This window comes from Aotus nancymaae, unplaced genomic scaffold (genome assembly GCF_030222135.1).
Source record: "Aotus nancymaae isolate 86718 unplaced genomic scaffold, 86718_ANA_hifiasm-v0.15.2.pri h1tg000040l, whole genome shotgun sequence".
In the NCBI taxonomy this organism is placed as follows: domain Eukaryota; kingdom Metazoa; phylum Chordata; class Mammalia; order Primates; family Aotidae; genus Aotus; species Aotus nancymaae.
In genome coordinates, this window is record NW_026988454.1 from 57,640,137 (window position 1) to 57,656,990 (window position 16,854).

General features: G+C 39.4%; 1 protein-coding gene across 2 annotated transcripts in view; it reads right to left on the minus strand.

Annotated features, from left to right (window-relative positions):
• The window catches only part of FIG4 (FIG4 phosphoinositide 5-phosphatase), a 129,148-nt gene that overhangs the window by 103,286 nt on the left and 9,008 nt on the right, over positions 1-16,854 (minus strand). For both annotated transcript variants that reach the window (XM_064360785.1, XM_012438435.3), the window contains exons 2-3: positions 2,774-2,872; positions 1,424-1,547 (exon numbers count right to left, since the gene is read on the minus strand). In XM_064360785.1, the coding sequence (XP_064216855.1) occupies positions 1,424-1,547; positions 2,774-2,872 (223 nt within the window). The remainder of the gene's footprint in view (positions 1-1,423; positions 1,548-2,773; positions 2,873-16,854) is intronic.

Consider the following 16,854-nt stretch of genomic DNA (forward strand, 5'->3'; position numbering starts at 1 on the left):
GACGGAGTTTCGCTCTTGTTGCCCAGGCTGGAATGCAATGGCACATGCTCGGCTCACCGCAACCTCCGCCTCCTGGGCTCAAGTGATCCTACTGCCTCAGTCTCCCAAGTAGCTGGGATTACAGGCACACACCACCACACCCGGCTAATTTTTTGTATTCTTAGTTGACACAGGGTTTCTCCATGTTGGCCATGCTGGGTATGAACTTCTGACCTCAAGTGATCCACCTACCTGGGCCTCCCAAAGTGCTGGGATTACAGGCGTGAACCACCACGCCTAGGCTGGAGCTTCCTCTTTTCTTCTCTGCATTTATACATACCTGGTTCCTCCTTTAAGCTCCAGCTCAAGTCTCATTTACTATAGGAAATCTTCCCTGGCCCAAGTAATTTACCAGAAGGTCCAAGTAATTTACCTTTTCTGTGATCTCCAACACCATTTAAATCATACTACACAGCTTGGCTCTTAATTATAATCTTAGAGTTGTTTTATGTACATTAGATTTTGTCCTTTGCCACAGACCAATTAGGAACAAACCTGTAGTGCAGTAAAGACAGATTTATTGACCCACCACAAGGAGGGACAATGCATATCAGAGAAACTATGGAGCATCTCGCTAAAGTAAAGGAATTATTAAAGGATTGAGGGAAAGGTGGAGCTTAGGTTAAATTTAAATGAAGAGACTCAAACCAAAGCAAGGTGATATTTAAAGACATCAATATCAAGTCTGGACTATAAAGTAGACCCAGGGTCCTGTTTCCTTGAAAACAACAGAATCATCATAGCTATGGACTCCTGCGTTCAGAAACCTCATATCTGAAGCTCTGCACTTGAGTTGGTAAAGTAAAGCTGCTTCTCTGTGTCACAGTGACTTAGGTTGTCCAAGTAAATGTGGGATGCTTTATCTTACTAACACAATCTGAAACAGCAGACTTTCTGATGGTCTGTGATTTTAGAAACCAAAGTTTCTCAGTGAGTAAACAAACAAACAAACAAACAAACAAGTCATCCAAAGAAGGGGGTTACGATATTTTATAACTATTGACTAACCTTAAGAGAAATTCCTGTTAATTTTAAAGCTGATTTTACCCGATTTGTTACTCCAGCTGATGAACAGCAAGGCAGATGTTTAAAGTCCAAGCTAATTTTTACTTTTTCATTTAACGAGTCAGACAGCAGCCTTCTCAAAGGCCAAAAACATTTTTATATTTGTTTGTATCCTAAAACTGAGCAGTGCTAAGAGTGTAAGCAGATGCTATAGAAATGCTGTTTGATGTCTGACTGATGGATAATGACATTTTAAATAACTAAAGCTACAGGTAATTATAATTTTAAAGCTATATAGCGTTATAAACTCCTTTAAGTAGTCTATGTGGAAAACAAAAACAAAAAAAAAGAGATTATAAGAAGGGGACTGATTTCTTACCCACAACACCAAAAGCTGAAACTGCTCGAAATAAGCCTGAGGATCCTTTCTGTCCCATCTTTGTTCTATTTCCAAGATCCAAGCGGCCAAGAAGTTCCCTTACTTCTTGTTGAGTATAGACATGCTAAAAATAAGCATATTTACTCTGTAAGGTTGTGCTTAGACTTTAGATTATGTATTATTTGTGCCTGAAAGTTAAAAGTTACCTACAAGCATCATCAGCTATTTCATAGAGAAAAATATAGTACATAAGTAAGCTACAATTTTAAAACCCTAACAAGTTCTTTAACAGTAATTAAGGTTGGTTATTAGATCATGCTACCATATTAAAAATAAGTGTCCAAACCTTATATTCTAAACCAGAGATTTAAGGGATCTATAGGTAAATTTCAAGTCATATGCAAAATTTTGAGTGAATGTGTGTTTTTATGAGAAGGCCCATAGATTTTCTTAGCATTTCAAAGGGTTCCCTGACATTTGCTCCCAACTCCAGATGAAGTCAAAAATCATTACATTATATTGTTAAAAACACTCAGACAGGTAGGGGGCAGAATGGACCCCAGGAGTAGCATGGGAAACCATAATAAATAATTTATCTAAAATTATTACAACACAGAAAATAGTTTTGTTACAAGCAGCTTAGTGAAAATGGATTCCAATCTGTAGTTACTAACATATTTGAGAAACCAGGAATCTTTATGGATTCAGAAATATCTACAGACAAAAATTTCAATATAAAAGGTAACAAGTTCTCTTCTGTGAAGAAGTTAAACTTCACTGTTCAAACTAACATACAGTATTTCACTTTTGGCTAACAGCTTCAGGTTTTTGTGCCACCTGAATTCCAGCCTCTGTATTCTTGACTCTGGATAATCTAACTTTTGGATAAGAATAGAACTTAACATTTCCTTAGTATATAGCAAGTCATCAGAAAAGGTCCTAGAGGTGATTTTTAGGAGCAAAATAAAGTCTGTAGCATAGAAGTCTTCCCTGACTTCAAGTAGCTTGATATTAAAGAACCATGATAGATCATGTCTTTGGTAGATGCAATATTAAGTTACATTAAATTCTTAAAATGTTAGCTCTTTAAAAAACAATATTCATTATCTTATCCTAAGAGTGTGTTTTTTAAAACAAATCAAAACGACGAGCAAAGTATAATTCTGGCATACTTCTTGACATCAGTGATTTCTAGAAACCAGATTAGAGATTCTAGCCAACCAAGAAAAATAATGGAAATTTTTAGACTTATAATAAAAATAATATATCACTAAAAACTATAAGGATATTTCATATCCTTTAAACAACAGGTATGAAAGTTTTCTGCAGTCAGGTTTGGAAGATACTTACCCTGTCATCAATTATGACCAAATCTTTTGGTTCTGTTCTGTCAATCTTTAAGACACGATATTTTGTTTCTGCATTATTGCTCCCAACTAGAAAGTATCTCTATAAATAAAAAGGAATGTCATTAGTTTCTCAAGGCATTTTGCCCTTTACGCATTTTATAACCTCTTCAGTTTTTGAAATTAAATACATTAATAAAGTCAGGTTACTTTTTAAAGAAATATTTCTGTTATGTATAACTGGCAGATTAAAGAAAGGCTGATTCCAAAAGGTCAATTTTAAAATTAAAATATTCCTAGTGGTTTCATGATAAAGATCAGTCTGATGTCTGAAATGTGCCCAGTAACCAGGTCAGATGAATTTAATTGTCATAAAATTAGAGATTAATCTAACTGATTGGAGGTTGATGTTTAAGCTTTACCAGGAAGAAGCTCTGGTAAAAATTAGAAAGCTCAACATATAATTAGGAATGCTTAGACAATTACGGCTATTAAAGTATTGAAAGCTTATCAAAAAATTACTTACAAATTTTCATAGACATCTGAAAATATCTCTAATATAGCAACTATAAATCTACCCCAAAGTCCCGTAAATGATTAAAATAGTTGTCCTTCCCAAATGACCTTTTATGGATAAGCTACAAGAAATTATTATTCTTTCTTTCCTAAAACAGTTCCTTGGAGCATTACGACTAAACACAATCACGTTAGTCTTATTAAATAAATACTGGAGGGGTGCTGGGCAAGATTGCTGACTAGAGGCAACCAGGTGGAACACCTGCCACTGAGGGACCCGGGAAACTGGAGCACTCCTAACAGATTTCCAGAGAGAAGGTACTGAGAGTGGTGGAGGGAAGACACAGAAGCTGGGCTGAAGAGGGAGGAAGCTGGGAACCCTGCATGGGGCTACCATGCACTGGCATTCGCTCCTGGCTCCCAATGACTCCAGGGGAATGGGTGAGTTGAACTGGTAAGGAGAAACTTACTCTTGCCAAGGCCTCTGGAATCCTGGCAGGAGGAGACTCCTTGACCACCACAGACACTCGAGTTGGCAGGAAGAACTGCTTAGAGAAGTGGCAGGGAAAACACACTAGCTGACGCAGAGCCCCAAGGGTTTGGTATGGGAGCGTTTGTAGTGGAGCACAGCCAGGAACACTTATCCCCCTAGGGTTGACTTGTTTCCATAGGAGACTTTAGCCCTACAGGGAAACTGTCGGACCTGAACTCCGCAGGGCGCTCTTGCCCGTCAGACTAGGCAGTCGACCTAAACACCCCTTGGTCTGCTAACCTCTCTCCCAGGGCCCCAGCCCTGCTTGCAGGGCAGCCTCAGGTGCCCTGGGGACCTGCCTCATAGCCCCTGTAATGGTGGACTGGTGCCTGACTGGCAAAGAGCTCTAGTGAGCTGGTCCCCATGGCCACACAGCAGCCACCCCTCCCTCCCTCCACTACAGCTTCCCCCAGGTGCAGCTTCTCCCAGGCCCGCCCCTCCAACATCACTTTGCCAACATGTGTGTGTGCAGGTGGGTTTTGTCTTCCTTGCCCTACCAGTGCATGTGTGCTCATGTACCCTGCACAGCCACTGCTGCAGTGCGGGTGCAATCCACTTCCCTCCCTGAGCTGCACAATCACTGCAGTTGCAATCCTAGTGGGCACAAAGCTAGCCTGCCCCGTCCCCACTCCACCCCTGTGACAACACTGCCACAGGAGTGAAACTAGGCACAGAGACCAGTGAACCCTTCCCAGCCCTAAGTAACCACCACTGCCTGCAGCACACAGAGAGTATACATAGGCCTGCACCTACCAGCACCCTGCCCTGTGCTAACAGGACCACCATGATGACTGCATGCACAGTCACCAGCAGGGCCTCCCCCGCCCCCTGAGCCATGCTGCCTCTGCTGCTGCTGTGAATGCCCACATGGAGGCAGGCACCTGCTGGCACCCTGCCACAGCCAATAAGCATGCACTCTACCATGCTGTCACTGCCACTGGCATGTGCGAATGAGAACAGATCCCATAGCCACTGCACTATGAAATGCTTTGGCTGACACCACCCATCAAAGTGTAGTGACCAACAGTTTAGGAGCACATTGGCACCCCTCAGGACATTGGATACCTAACCTCGAGGAGCCAGAGAACAAAGTCAGAACCCAGTACAAGTATTCCAGAGTTAGACCACGCAGTCCAGGAGTTGGCAGCTGAATGATGGCCTTCTAGAAACAAAACCTGTCGACTGAATCTACCTTATCCCACAATCGAACCCTCAAGGTCATCAAATAGGATAAAAGAAAAAAAAAAGCCATACAAAGGTCAACACCTTCAAAGATTGAAGAAACATTAGCCCACAAAGATGAGAAAGAACCAGCGCAAGAATGCTCACAACTCAAAAAGCCAGAAGTGCCTTTTTTCCTCCAAACAACTGTACTATTTCTCCAGCAAGGGTTCTGAATCCAGCTGAGATGGCTGACATGACAGAAATAGAATTCAGAACATGAACAGGAATGAAGTTCATTGAGCTACAAGAGTACATTGAAACTCAATCCAAGGAAGATAAAAAAAAACATGATAAAACATTGCAGGAGCTGACAGACAAAATAGCCAGTATAGAGATGACTATAACTGACCTGAGAGAGCTGAAAAACACACTACAAGAATTTCATAATGCAATCACAAGTACTAACAGAAGAACAGACCAAGCAGAGGACAGAATCTCAGAGCATGAAGACTGGCTTTCTGAAATAAGACAGGATAGACAATAATAGAGGAAAAAAAAAAAGAATGAAAAGGAATGAACAAACCTTCCGAGTAATATGGAATTACATAAAGAGACTGACTGTACAACTCAGTGGGTATACCAGAAAGAGAATGGAACCAACTTGGAAAACATATTTCAGGGTATCATCCATGAGAAATTCCCCAATCTATCTTTAAAAGCCAACATTCAAATTAAAGAAATGCAGAGAACCCCAGTCAGATACTTCACTAGAAGATCATTCCCAAGACAGATAATCATCAGATTCTCTAGAGTCAAATGAAAGAAACAGTGCTAAAGGCAGCTAGAGAGAAAGGTCAGGTCACCTACAAAGGGAAGCCTATCAGACTAACAGTGGACCTCTCAGCTGAAACTCTACGAGGCAGAAGAGATTGGATGCCAATATTCAACATTTTTAAAGAAAAGATATTCCAACTCAGAATTTCATATCTGGCCAAACTAAGCTTCATAAGCAAAGGAGAAACACCCTTTTCAGACAAACACGCTGTGGAAATTTGTTACCACCAGAATTGCCTTGCAAGAACTCCTGAGGTAAGCACTAAATATGAAAAGCAAAGACCATTACCAGCCACTACAAAAACACACTGAAGTACACAGACCAGTGACACTATAAAGCCATCATATAAACAAGTCTGCAAAATGACCAGCTAACATCCTAATGATAGGCTCACACATATCAATTCTAACCTTGAATGTAAATGGGCTAAATGCCCCATTTAAAAAGCACACAGTGGCAAGCTGGAAAAAAGACCAAGATCCATCAGTATTCTGTCTTCAAGAGACCCATCTTACATGCAATGACACCAATATGCTCAAAATAAAGGGACAAAGAAAAATCTACCACACAAATGGAAAACAGAATAAAGCAGAGGTTGCAATTCCAGTTTCTGACAAAACAGACTTTAAACCCACAAAGATTAAAAAAAAAAAAAAAAAAAGACAAAGAAGGACATTACATAATGGTAAAGGCTTCAATTCAACAAGAAGATATAACTATCCTAAATATATATGCACCCAACACAGGAGCACCCAGTTAATAAAGCAAGTTTTTAGAGACCTTCAAAGAGATTTAGACTTCCACACAATAATAGTGGGAGACTTTAACACCACACTGACAATAGTAGACAGATCATCAAGACAAAATTAACAAGGATAGTCAAAATCAGAGCTGAACCGAAGGAGATTGAGACACAAAAAACCATTCAAAAGGTCAATGAATCTAGCAGCTGTTTTTTTTTTTTTTTTTTTTTTTTTGGAAAAAAACTAATAAAATACACTGGTAAGTAGACTAGCAAACAAGAAAAGAGAGAAGATTCAAATAAACACAATCAGAAGCAGCAAAGGGGATATTACCACTGACCCCACAGAAATACTAACAACCATCAGAGAATATTATAAGCACCACTATTCATATACACTAGAAAATTTACAAGAAACGGATAAATTCCTGGATACATACACACTCCCAAGACTGAACCAAGAAGAAACTGAATCTCTGATAAATTCCTAGACACAAACACCCTCTCAAGATGTAACCAAGAAGAAAATGAATCACTGAATCACTGAACAGACCAGTAATGAGTTCTGAAATTGGGGCAGTAATACCCTACCAAAAAAAAACAAAAACAAAAACCCAGGTCTAGACAGATTCTGAGCTGAATTCTAGAAGATGTACAAAGAAGAGCTAGTACCATTCCTACTCAAAGTATTCCAAAAAAAAAAAAAACTGAGGAGGAGAGACTCCTCTCTAATTCATTCTACAAGGACAGCATCATTCTGATACCAAAACCTGGCAGAGACATCAAAAAAAAAAAACTTCAGGCCAATATCCTTGATGAACACCAATGTAGAAATCCTCAACAAAATACTGGCAAACCAAATTCAGCAGCACATCGAAAAGCCTATCCATCATGATGAAATAGGCTTTATCCCTGGGATGCAAGGTTGGTTCGACATATGCAAATCAATAAATGTGATTTATCACATAAACAGAACTAAAGACAAAAACCACATGATTTTCTTGATAGATGCAGATACTTTCAATAAAATTCAACATCCATTCATGTTAAAAACTCAATAAACTAGGTATTAAAGGAACATATCTCAAAATAATAAGAAACATATATGACAAACCCACAGCCAATATTATATCAAATGGGCAAAACCTGGAAGCATTCCCCTTTAAATAGGCACAAGACCACAAGACAAGAATGTCTTTTCTCACTGCACCTATTCAATATAGTATTGGAAGTTCTGGTCAGGGCAATGAGGCAAGAGAAAGAAATAAACGATATCCAAATAGGAAGAGAGGAAGTCAACTATCACTTTTTGCAAATAGCATAATCCTACTTCTAGAAAACCCAATAGTTTCAGCCCAAAGGTTGTTAAGCTTATAAGCAACTTCAGCAAAGTCTAAGGATACAAAATCAATGTGCAAAAATCACTAGCATTCTGATACACCAACAACAGTCAAGCTGAGAGCCAAATCAGGAACAAACTCCGATTCACGATTGCCACAAAAAAGAATAAAAAACCTAAAAATACAGCTAACCAGGGAGGTGGAAGATCTCTACAAGAACTACAAACCACTGCTCAAAGAAATCAGAGATGACACAAACAAATGCAAAAACATTCCATGTTCATGGATAGGAAGAATCAATATTGTGAAAATGGCCATACTGCCCAAAGAAATTTATAGATTTCATGCTATTCCTATTAAATTACCACTGACGTTTTTCACAGAACTAGAAAAAACTATCTTAAAATTCACATGGAACAAAAAAAGAGCCCAAATAGCCAACGCAATCCTAAGCAATAAGAACAAAGTGGGAGGCATCACACTACCCAACTTCAAACTATACTATAGGGCTACAGTAACCAAAACAGCATGGTACTGGTACAAAAACAGACACACAGGCCATTGGAACAGAACAGAACCCAGAAATAAGGTCACACTTATACAACTATCTAATATTTGACAAACCTGACTAAAACAAGCAATGGGGAAAGGATTCCCTATTCAATAAATGATGCTGGGAGAATTGGTTAGCCATATGCAGAAGATTGAAACTGGACCCATTCCTTACACAACATATAAAAATTAACTCAAGATGGACTAATGTCTTAAATGTAAAACCCAAAAGTATAAAAACTCTGGAAGACAATACAGGCAATAATAGGACATAGGCATGGGCAAAGATTTCATGATGAAGATTCAAAAACAACTGCAACAAAAGCAAAAATTGACAAATGGGATCTAATTAAACTAAAGAGCTTCTGAACAGCAAAATAAACTATCAAGAGAGTAAACAGACAACCTACAGAATAGGAGAAAATTTTTGCAAACTATATATCTGACAAAGGTCAAATATCCAGCATCTGTGAGGGACTTAAAAAATTTATAAGAAAAAAAAAATTAAAAAGTGGGCAAAGGACATGAACAGACACTTTTCTAAAGAAGACATACCTGCAGCCAATCATATGAAAAAAAGCTCAATATCACTGATTATTAGAGAAATGCAAATAAAAATCACAATGAAAGACCATCTCAACACCAGTCGGAATGGTTATTACTAAAAAGTCAAAAAATAACAGATGCTGGAAAGGTTGCAGAGAAAAAGGAACACTTATACACTGTTAGTGGGAGTGTAAATTAGTTGAACCATTGTGGAAGACAGTGTGGCAATTCCTCAAAGACCTGAAGACAAAAATATCATTTGGCCCAGCAATCCCATTACCGGGTATACACCCAAAGGAATAGACATCATTCTATTATGAAGACACATGCACATATATGTTCACTGCAGTACTATTCATAATAGCAAAGACATGGAATCAACCTAAATGCCTATCAGAGATAGACTGGATGAAGAAAATGTGGTACATATACACTATGGAATACTATGCAGCCATAAAAAAGTCCTTCGCAGGAACATGGATGGAGCTGAAGGCCATTATCCTTCGCAAATGAATGCAAAAATAAAAAACCAAATACCGCATGTTCTCACTTACAAGTGGGGTGAGAACACACGGACACATAGAGGGGAGCAATAGACACTGGGGTCTTTTGGAGGGTGGAAGGTGGGAGGACGGAGAGGATTAGAAACAATCACTAATGGGTACTAGGCTTAATACCTGGGTGATGAAATAATCTGTACAAAAAACCCCCATGACACAGGTTTACCTGTATAACAAACCTATACATGTACCCCAAACTTAAAAGTAAAAAAAAAAAAATACTGAGAATAAAGTGAATAACTAAAATGTAGAAAAATATTATATTTAAATGAAAATGCTTTTTCTTTTTTGAGATGGAGTTTCGTTCTTGTTGCCTAGGCTGGAGTGCAATGGCACAATCTTGGCTCTACCTCCTAGGTTCCAGCAATTCTCCTGCCTCAGCCTCCCGAGTAACTAGGATTACAGGCATGCGCCATCATAACTGGCTAATTTTGCATTTTTAATAGAGACGGGGTTTTTCCATGTTGGTCAGCCTGGTCTCTAACTCCTGACCTCAGGTGCTCCACCCGCCTCAGCCTCCCAAAGTGCTGGGATTACAGGCGTGAGCCACCATGTCCGGCAAATGAAAATGCTTTTAAGAAAAACTAAATGGCCGGGTGCGGTGGCTTATGCCTGTAATCCCAGCACTTTAGGAGGCCGAGGCGGGTGGATCACGAGGTCAAGAGATCGAGACCATCCTGGTCAACATGGTGAAACCCCGTCTCTACTAAAAATACAAAAAATTAGCTGGGCATGGTGGCGCACGCCTGTAATTCCAGCTACTCAGGAGGCTGAGGCAGGAGAATTGCCTGAACCCAGGAGGCGGAGGTTGCGGTGAGCTGAGATCGCGCCATTGCACTCCAGCCTGGGTAACAAGAGCAAAACTCTGTCTCAAAAAAATAAATAAATAAATAAAAATAAAAAAAGAAAAACTAAATGGATTATTTAAAAATTATATCTTAAAAACAAATACAACTTCATTAACAAAAATAAAGATAATTTGCTTCAAAAGGTCCTTTAAAAAGTGACACTTTTTAAACGTTGCAAAAATTGAGAAAATAGTGTCATAATCAATTGGCAGTGTGCCATTTACTATCGATCATTTAAGGTGTAGACACACAAAGCAACTAAATAAAAAATAAGTCTTTCTATATTGAAGGCCAAAATGAAGCATGTAGACCACAGGAAATCAGTGCAGGACAGATTAATGTGGTTTACTCAGATAAGAAAAATGTCAGATGAGTTGGGTCTAGAATTGAACCTTCAAGAACGGGTAACACTTTAAAAGGTAAGATTTTACGGTATATTAGAACATGAACACTTAGATATACTGTTTTAACTTTAAATCTGTAGGAATAGATGGGATTTTTACTATTATTAAGTATATATATCTATTTATAAAGGTCTGATTTACTGATAGGTTATGAAGAACAAAACAATCTGTTAAAAATGACGGGTTAGCCTGATCTCAAGAGGAAAGCTAGCCAAGAAATTCAATCCCTCATCTCCTAAGAGAGGTAGAGTCTGGATGACACACTAGTTATAATGAGGTAGAAATAAAGCAATTATAATAAAAAATAGTAAACTAAGTTGCGACATCTGGTGACAGGACTCAATGTACTGGGGGACACAGTTAGACAGACAGGGAAACACAAAGAGAAAGGAAGTCAAAGCATCTCAGCCAGGCTTCAGCTAATTCCTGTCTCTGAGACCCTACCCACCACTGAGAGGAGCGGGGGTAACCAACCTAGCAACATTCACCTAAGAAGAATGGTTTGTAAACTATATGTGCTTGTTAGCAGAAAAGGGAGCCCTTCTTAGGGACTTAAAAAATGGCTTCTAGAAGAGGAAATAGCAAGTGCAAAGAACTGAAAAGGGGAGAAACTTGGTATGGTTGTTACAGGCAAAAGAATAACTGAGAAAGTGTTCATTCACAAAGCACCTAACAGTGACTACAGCAATCAGCACAAAGAAGACACTCTATAACTGTTAGTTCCTTTTCTTTCCTTCACTTTGTAAGAAGTCAGCGAGACTATGCCATTGTATTTGAGGAAAAAGTAAAAACGCCAGAGGAAAACAGAGAGTAGCCCAAAGGGAGGAAAGCATGTTCAGGACCAGAATGGGAGAATGCGCCAATCTGTTAGTCTATCTACGTCAGTCTGGGAGAGAAGAGCATGCAAATTAACAACAATGAATAGCATGCTATAACAGAGGCATGAACTAGATGCCATGAGAACACAGGAAGGGCATTTGACTTATCTGGGGATGGTCAGAGCAGGCTGGTGTTGTCCAGATGCTGAGTTTGCCCCTGAAGAACCTCTAAGCAGGACTTTGTATACTGAGCCAAGATGGGGCCAATGAACCATCCATCGCCACCTGCACCAATCCCTACTCATTACCTCTTCTCCCTAAAGTATCTTTGTTTCTATTTCAATATAGTACTTTTCTGAAAGTCTAGTCTAAATTTGTTTGGGGCTTGTCTGCCCCCTACTCCTTAACCTCTGTGGATTTTAATTCCCTTGTCTAGTAGCACAATACGGTGCCACAGGCATTGGCTAAGTGTTAGGTGAAGGAACAACTATGTACCACAGAGTGATCATTTCATTTGCTGGGTAATTTTCTAAGACATTTACACTAACCCATCTTTTCTGGGTAAGCACATAGAAAAACAGCTCTTTTAAGTCAACCACTCACAAGGAGGCACATCATAGGTTTAAAAGAGGTAAAATCCCTAAATGAAATTCCCTAGAATTTTATTTTTTAACTTTTTTTAAAGTTTGGGGGTATATGTGAAGGTTTATTACACAGGTAAACTCGTGTCACCGGGGTTTGTTGTACAGAATTTTAATAAATTCTAGGAAACCTAAAGATTAATTGCAATGGGATTATACTTTGACAGTTTGTAATTTTAAAAGCAGATATAAATCCTGACATGCTCATGGGCAAATACATTATTGGACTTTGAAACACACACTTAGGAAGGCAGATCTGTACCTTCCATATCGAAATCCTTCCAAAGAATCCATGAATCAGAGGAGCCAAAGGCTAAAACCCACAGAATCTAGAAATAGATCTGAGTGGAGGGAAAGAAATGGGAAGCACTGTAAGTACCCGCATTCTCTCTCTTCTCAAATGGTCTAAGAATCCTAAAAACGTTTTGTGCAGAGAATAGCGACCTCATGTGGAGCCAGTTATGTAGGAAAGAAAACTCCTGCTTTTCAGTGGGCCTGCTGTGGACCGCGGAATCACTGCCTGCACTGCCCTCTGGTGGGCAGCTAACCACCCACTTTCACACCAATATTTTAAAAGGTAACTTCCAGAAAGAACTTGTTTCCACTGGGTCTTATTTGCTTCCTGTTGGAATATGTCAACACTGTATATCATCAACCTTTGCCACATTAATAGTATGTTTCAAAATGGATCGCAGCATTTTGGGACTTAAAAATTTTCCTAAAATTTCCTTCCATTAAATTTTTCTCCACTATTGATTTTTCCCCCAATTTTAAATTTAAAAAAATTTTCAAAGACAACAGAACAGTACAATGAACATCCATACACCCTTCATCTAGACTCACCAACTGTTAACATTTTGTCACATTTGTTTTCTCCCTCCCCCACTCCTGATAGACACTTTCTTCCTCTGAACCTCTGGAAATGAGTTGCAGGTATCATAACATATACTCATAATACCATTGATACAATATTATCAATGTACAATTTATATTCAAAATTTCCCCCATTCTCCCTATAATATCCTCTATAGCTGGATTTCTTTAAAAGCCAGGATCACATATTACGTATCTTTATGTAAAGATACATCTTTTAAAATCTTTTAATCTAAAATAGTCCATCAGCCTTTGTCTTTCATGACTTCACCATTTTTTAAGAGCCTACTTTTTTTTTTTTTTGAGTTGGAGTCTCGCTCTGTCACCCAGGCTGGAGTGTAGTGGTGTGATCTTGGCTCACCACAATCTCCGCTTCCTGGCTTCCTGGGTTCAAACAATTCTCTTGCCTCAGCCTCCCCATTAGCTGGGATTACAGACATGTGCCACAACACCTGGCTATTTTTTTTTGTATTTTTTAGCAGAGATGGGGTTTTGCCATGTTGGCCAGGTTGATCTCGAATTCCTGACCTCAAATGATCCACCTGCCTCGGCCTCCCAAAGTGCTGGGATTTCAGGCATGAGACACCACCCCCGGCAATGAGTCCACATTTTTTTTTTTTTTTAACATAAATTTTCTTGGTGTTTCTATTGATGTCACTCATTTGACCACTGACTGGTAAATGCCTCATATGTGTCAGGAACTGGGCTCAATGCCTGAGGAAAAAGATAGACTGAAGACTCCCCTTCTTGATACCATCTACCAGTAAGATACAACTTATTGGTAGATGGGATCAGGAATGAGAGTGATAGATCCAATTACCTGTGAGCAGATAGCTAGATGATGGTGCCACTTGCTGATGTCAAGATGACTGGAGAAGAAACAGGTTTGAAGAGAAACCAAGAGTTATATTCACAACATGCCCAGAGAGGCCAAGTGAGAACTCAGAACTCAGTGGGTGTCATCAGCATGTATGCAGCATTTAAAGCCGTGGGACCGGGTTAAAACTGCTAGGGAGTGTAAGGAGAGTGATGAGAGCCCAAAAAAGCTAGCCTGAGGAACTCCATTATTTAGAGGCTGAATATGGAGAAGGAACCAGCTGAGAAGATTGGGAGGAATGACGGATGAATGAGAAAACCCCAGCACAGGATGGATTTGTCAAAGCAAAGGGCGGAGATCATTTGGGAAAGGAGAAAATAGTAACATCCACATCAGATGCTGCTGAGACATCAAGAACAGAGCATTTGATGACTCATGCTTCTGTGGGTAGTCTCTGGGACAGAGCCTGGGCAAAATCCACAACAGAGACTTTGAAGTGCGAAAAAGGTAGGATCCTGGATAAAGATGGGGGAGGGGACACCTCTGGTCCTCCCAAACATCTTACTAAAACCACAGTAAAATTTTTTATGTTTGTTTTTAGGCAGAAGCCCCAAGAGCAAAAGGAGGAGCAAAGAACATAAAGGGGAAAAATAAAAAACATTTGAAACTGAAAAGCATGTGTAACAAAGCTGACTCCTAGACCGGCAGTGCAGAAGCAATCCAACTTACACTATAGAACCTGCAAAAAGCTTGGGAATTTGAGGTGCCTGATACCTCTGTAGTATCAGAAGAAGATAAAAAGAAGATAGTACAGAAAGAAGCTAGCATAGCTTCTAAAAAGAAAAAAAGCTTCAAATTAAAGATCAAGAACAGAGTAACATTAGAAGCTCTCAGCAACAATGCTGGAAGGTAGATGACAAGGACATAAGGCCTTCAAAATTCTAAGGGAAAATTAATTCCAATCTTTAATTCAATGTTTATTTTATCAATCAAACCTGAAGGTGGCATAGGACATTTTTAGACACACATGGGGTTAAAAAAAAATGACCTTCCATGAACCCTTTCTCATGAAGTAATAAAAGGAAGTATTCTACCAAAACGAGGGCATAATCAAGAAATAGGAAGTGATGGGATCCAGGAAAACAGGGAAACTGTCATAGAGAGGATATAGGGTTACAGTGAAGGCAAACCCCAGGATGGCAACTGTAGTGCAGGCCTTGGGAGCATGCAGTCCAGACTAAAGCCATTGCTTCAAGATGAAACACAAAAGAATGCCTAAGGGGTGTGAATATGTTGAGAGATTTATACATCTGGGGGAAAGTCAGGGTTAAATTTATTACAAATTTGTAGTAAGAACTAGGGATTGAAAGAAGAAGGAAAAGTCATCTGAAGTACTGGCGGAGTCAAGTAAAGGGACCCTAGTTCAAATGGCAGAGGTCAAGGAGATAAATAAAATATCTAAGAAGAACAGGGAAGGGAAGGGAGCATTAACTGGAGCACACAGGATTTCCATAGATCAGGCATGCCTCAGCCAGGACTGCCTAAATGTATATATACATGCAAGTAGGTGCCTACGAATCAACACCACTGGGGAAAAGGTTTGCGTGTTTTTAGATATGCTGGGGGTTGGGATTTGGCAGGAGTTCGAGTGGAGAATTAGGACACCAAAAAAAAAAAAAAAAAGGCTACATTGAAATAATACCTGTTAAGATAGAAGATGAGCTAAACTGGCTCCCTTCTGAAAGTTAAGTCTCATTGTTCAAGCGAAAGCTTAAAATTTCAATATAGTTTTAACAGAGGTGACTTGATATAAAGATGAGTATTTCTAAAATATATATGTGAAATCCAAATGGAATACAATAGGTAATCCATTTAACAGGAAATTCAGTATCTACTAACATTATCTCCTTTTATAATGACAGGCTAATTAATCACTCACTTTTCATCTGAGGGAGGAAAATCAGCCTTCTTAAAAGAAATTTTAGGTGTATGACAGCTTCAATTCATGTTCAACTTCACTTGAACTTTCTAACTAAATGTATTATTTTTAAAGATCACCATGAAGTTACTTCTCCCAATCTAACAGTATTGCAAGCCTGCCTCCTCACTTAGTTCAGTAATCCCAAAAGTTGGGTAATGCAGCTCAGAAGGGGGAAGTGAGTCTCAAGAGAGGTCTGCAAGTCTATCCATTAGAGCTTTAGGGCTTTACTCTGGGGAAGCTTCAAATCCTCTGTAGAAACAAGCTTTAAATCCTCTGTGAATGTCACCTCTAACCACACCCTCTAAACCAGTTATCAATATAATTGCGATGTTTCTCTCTCTCACTTCATATATTTGGTTTCCTTCTCTCCGATCCTTAGTCAACTATACCCTATATTGCTCTCTCCCATTCCCTGATTACACAAATCAAGGCTAATTTTTAAAGGTGCAATTCCTCACTATGTGGTTCTTATTTTATTCTACTTTCTGTAATGGGGGTGGGAGGGAACATCCTTAAATTCCTTTGGAACAAGGCAGGCAGTAAATGCATACATATTGGGAGGCCGAGGCGGGTGGATCACAAGGTCAGGAGTTCGAGACCAGCCTAACCAACATGGTGAAAACACGTCTCTACTAAAACTATGAAAATTAGCCAGGTGTGGTGGCACACACCTGCAATCCCAGCTACTCAGGAGGCTGAGGCAGAAGAATCGCGTGAACCTGGGAGGCGGAGGTTGCAGTGAGCCAAGATCACGCCACTGCACTCCATCCTGGGCAACAGAGCGAGACTCCATCTCAAAAAAAATAAAAATAAATAAATAAATAAATGTATACATATATGCTAACAATCTTGAACTAGTAAGAGTAAAGATTATCCTAACAACTTTCATCTCCCCACCCCTCACAAAAAAGACACA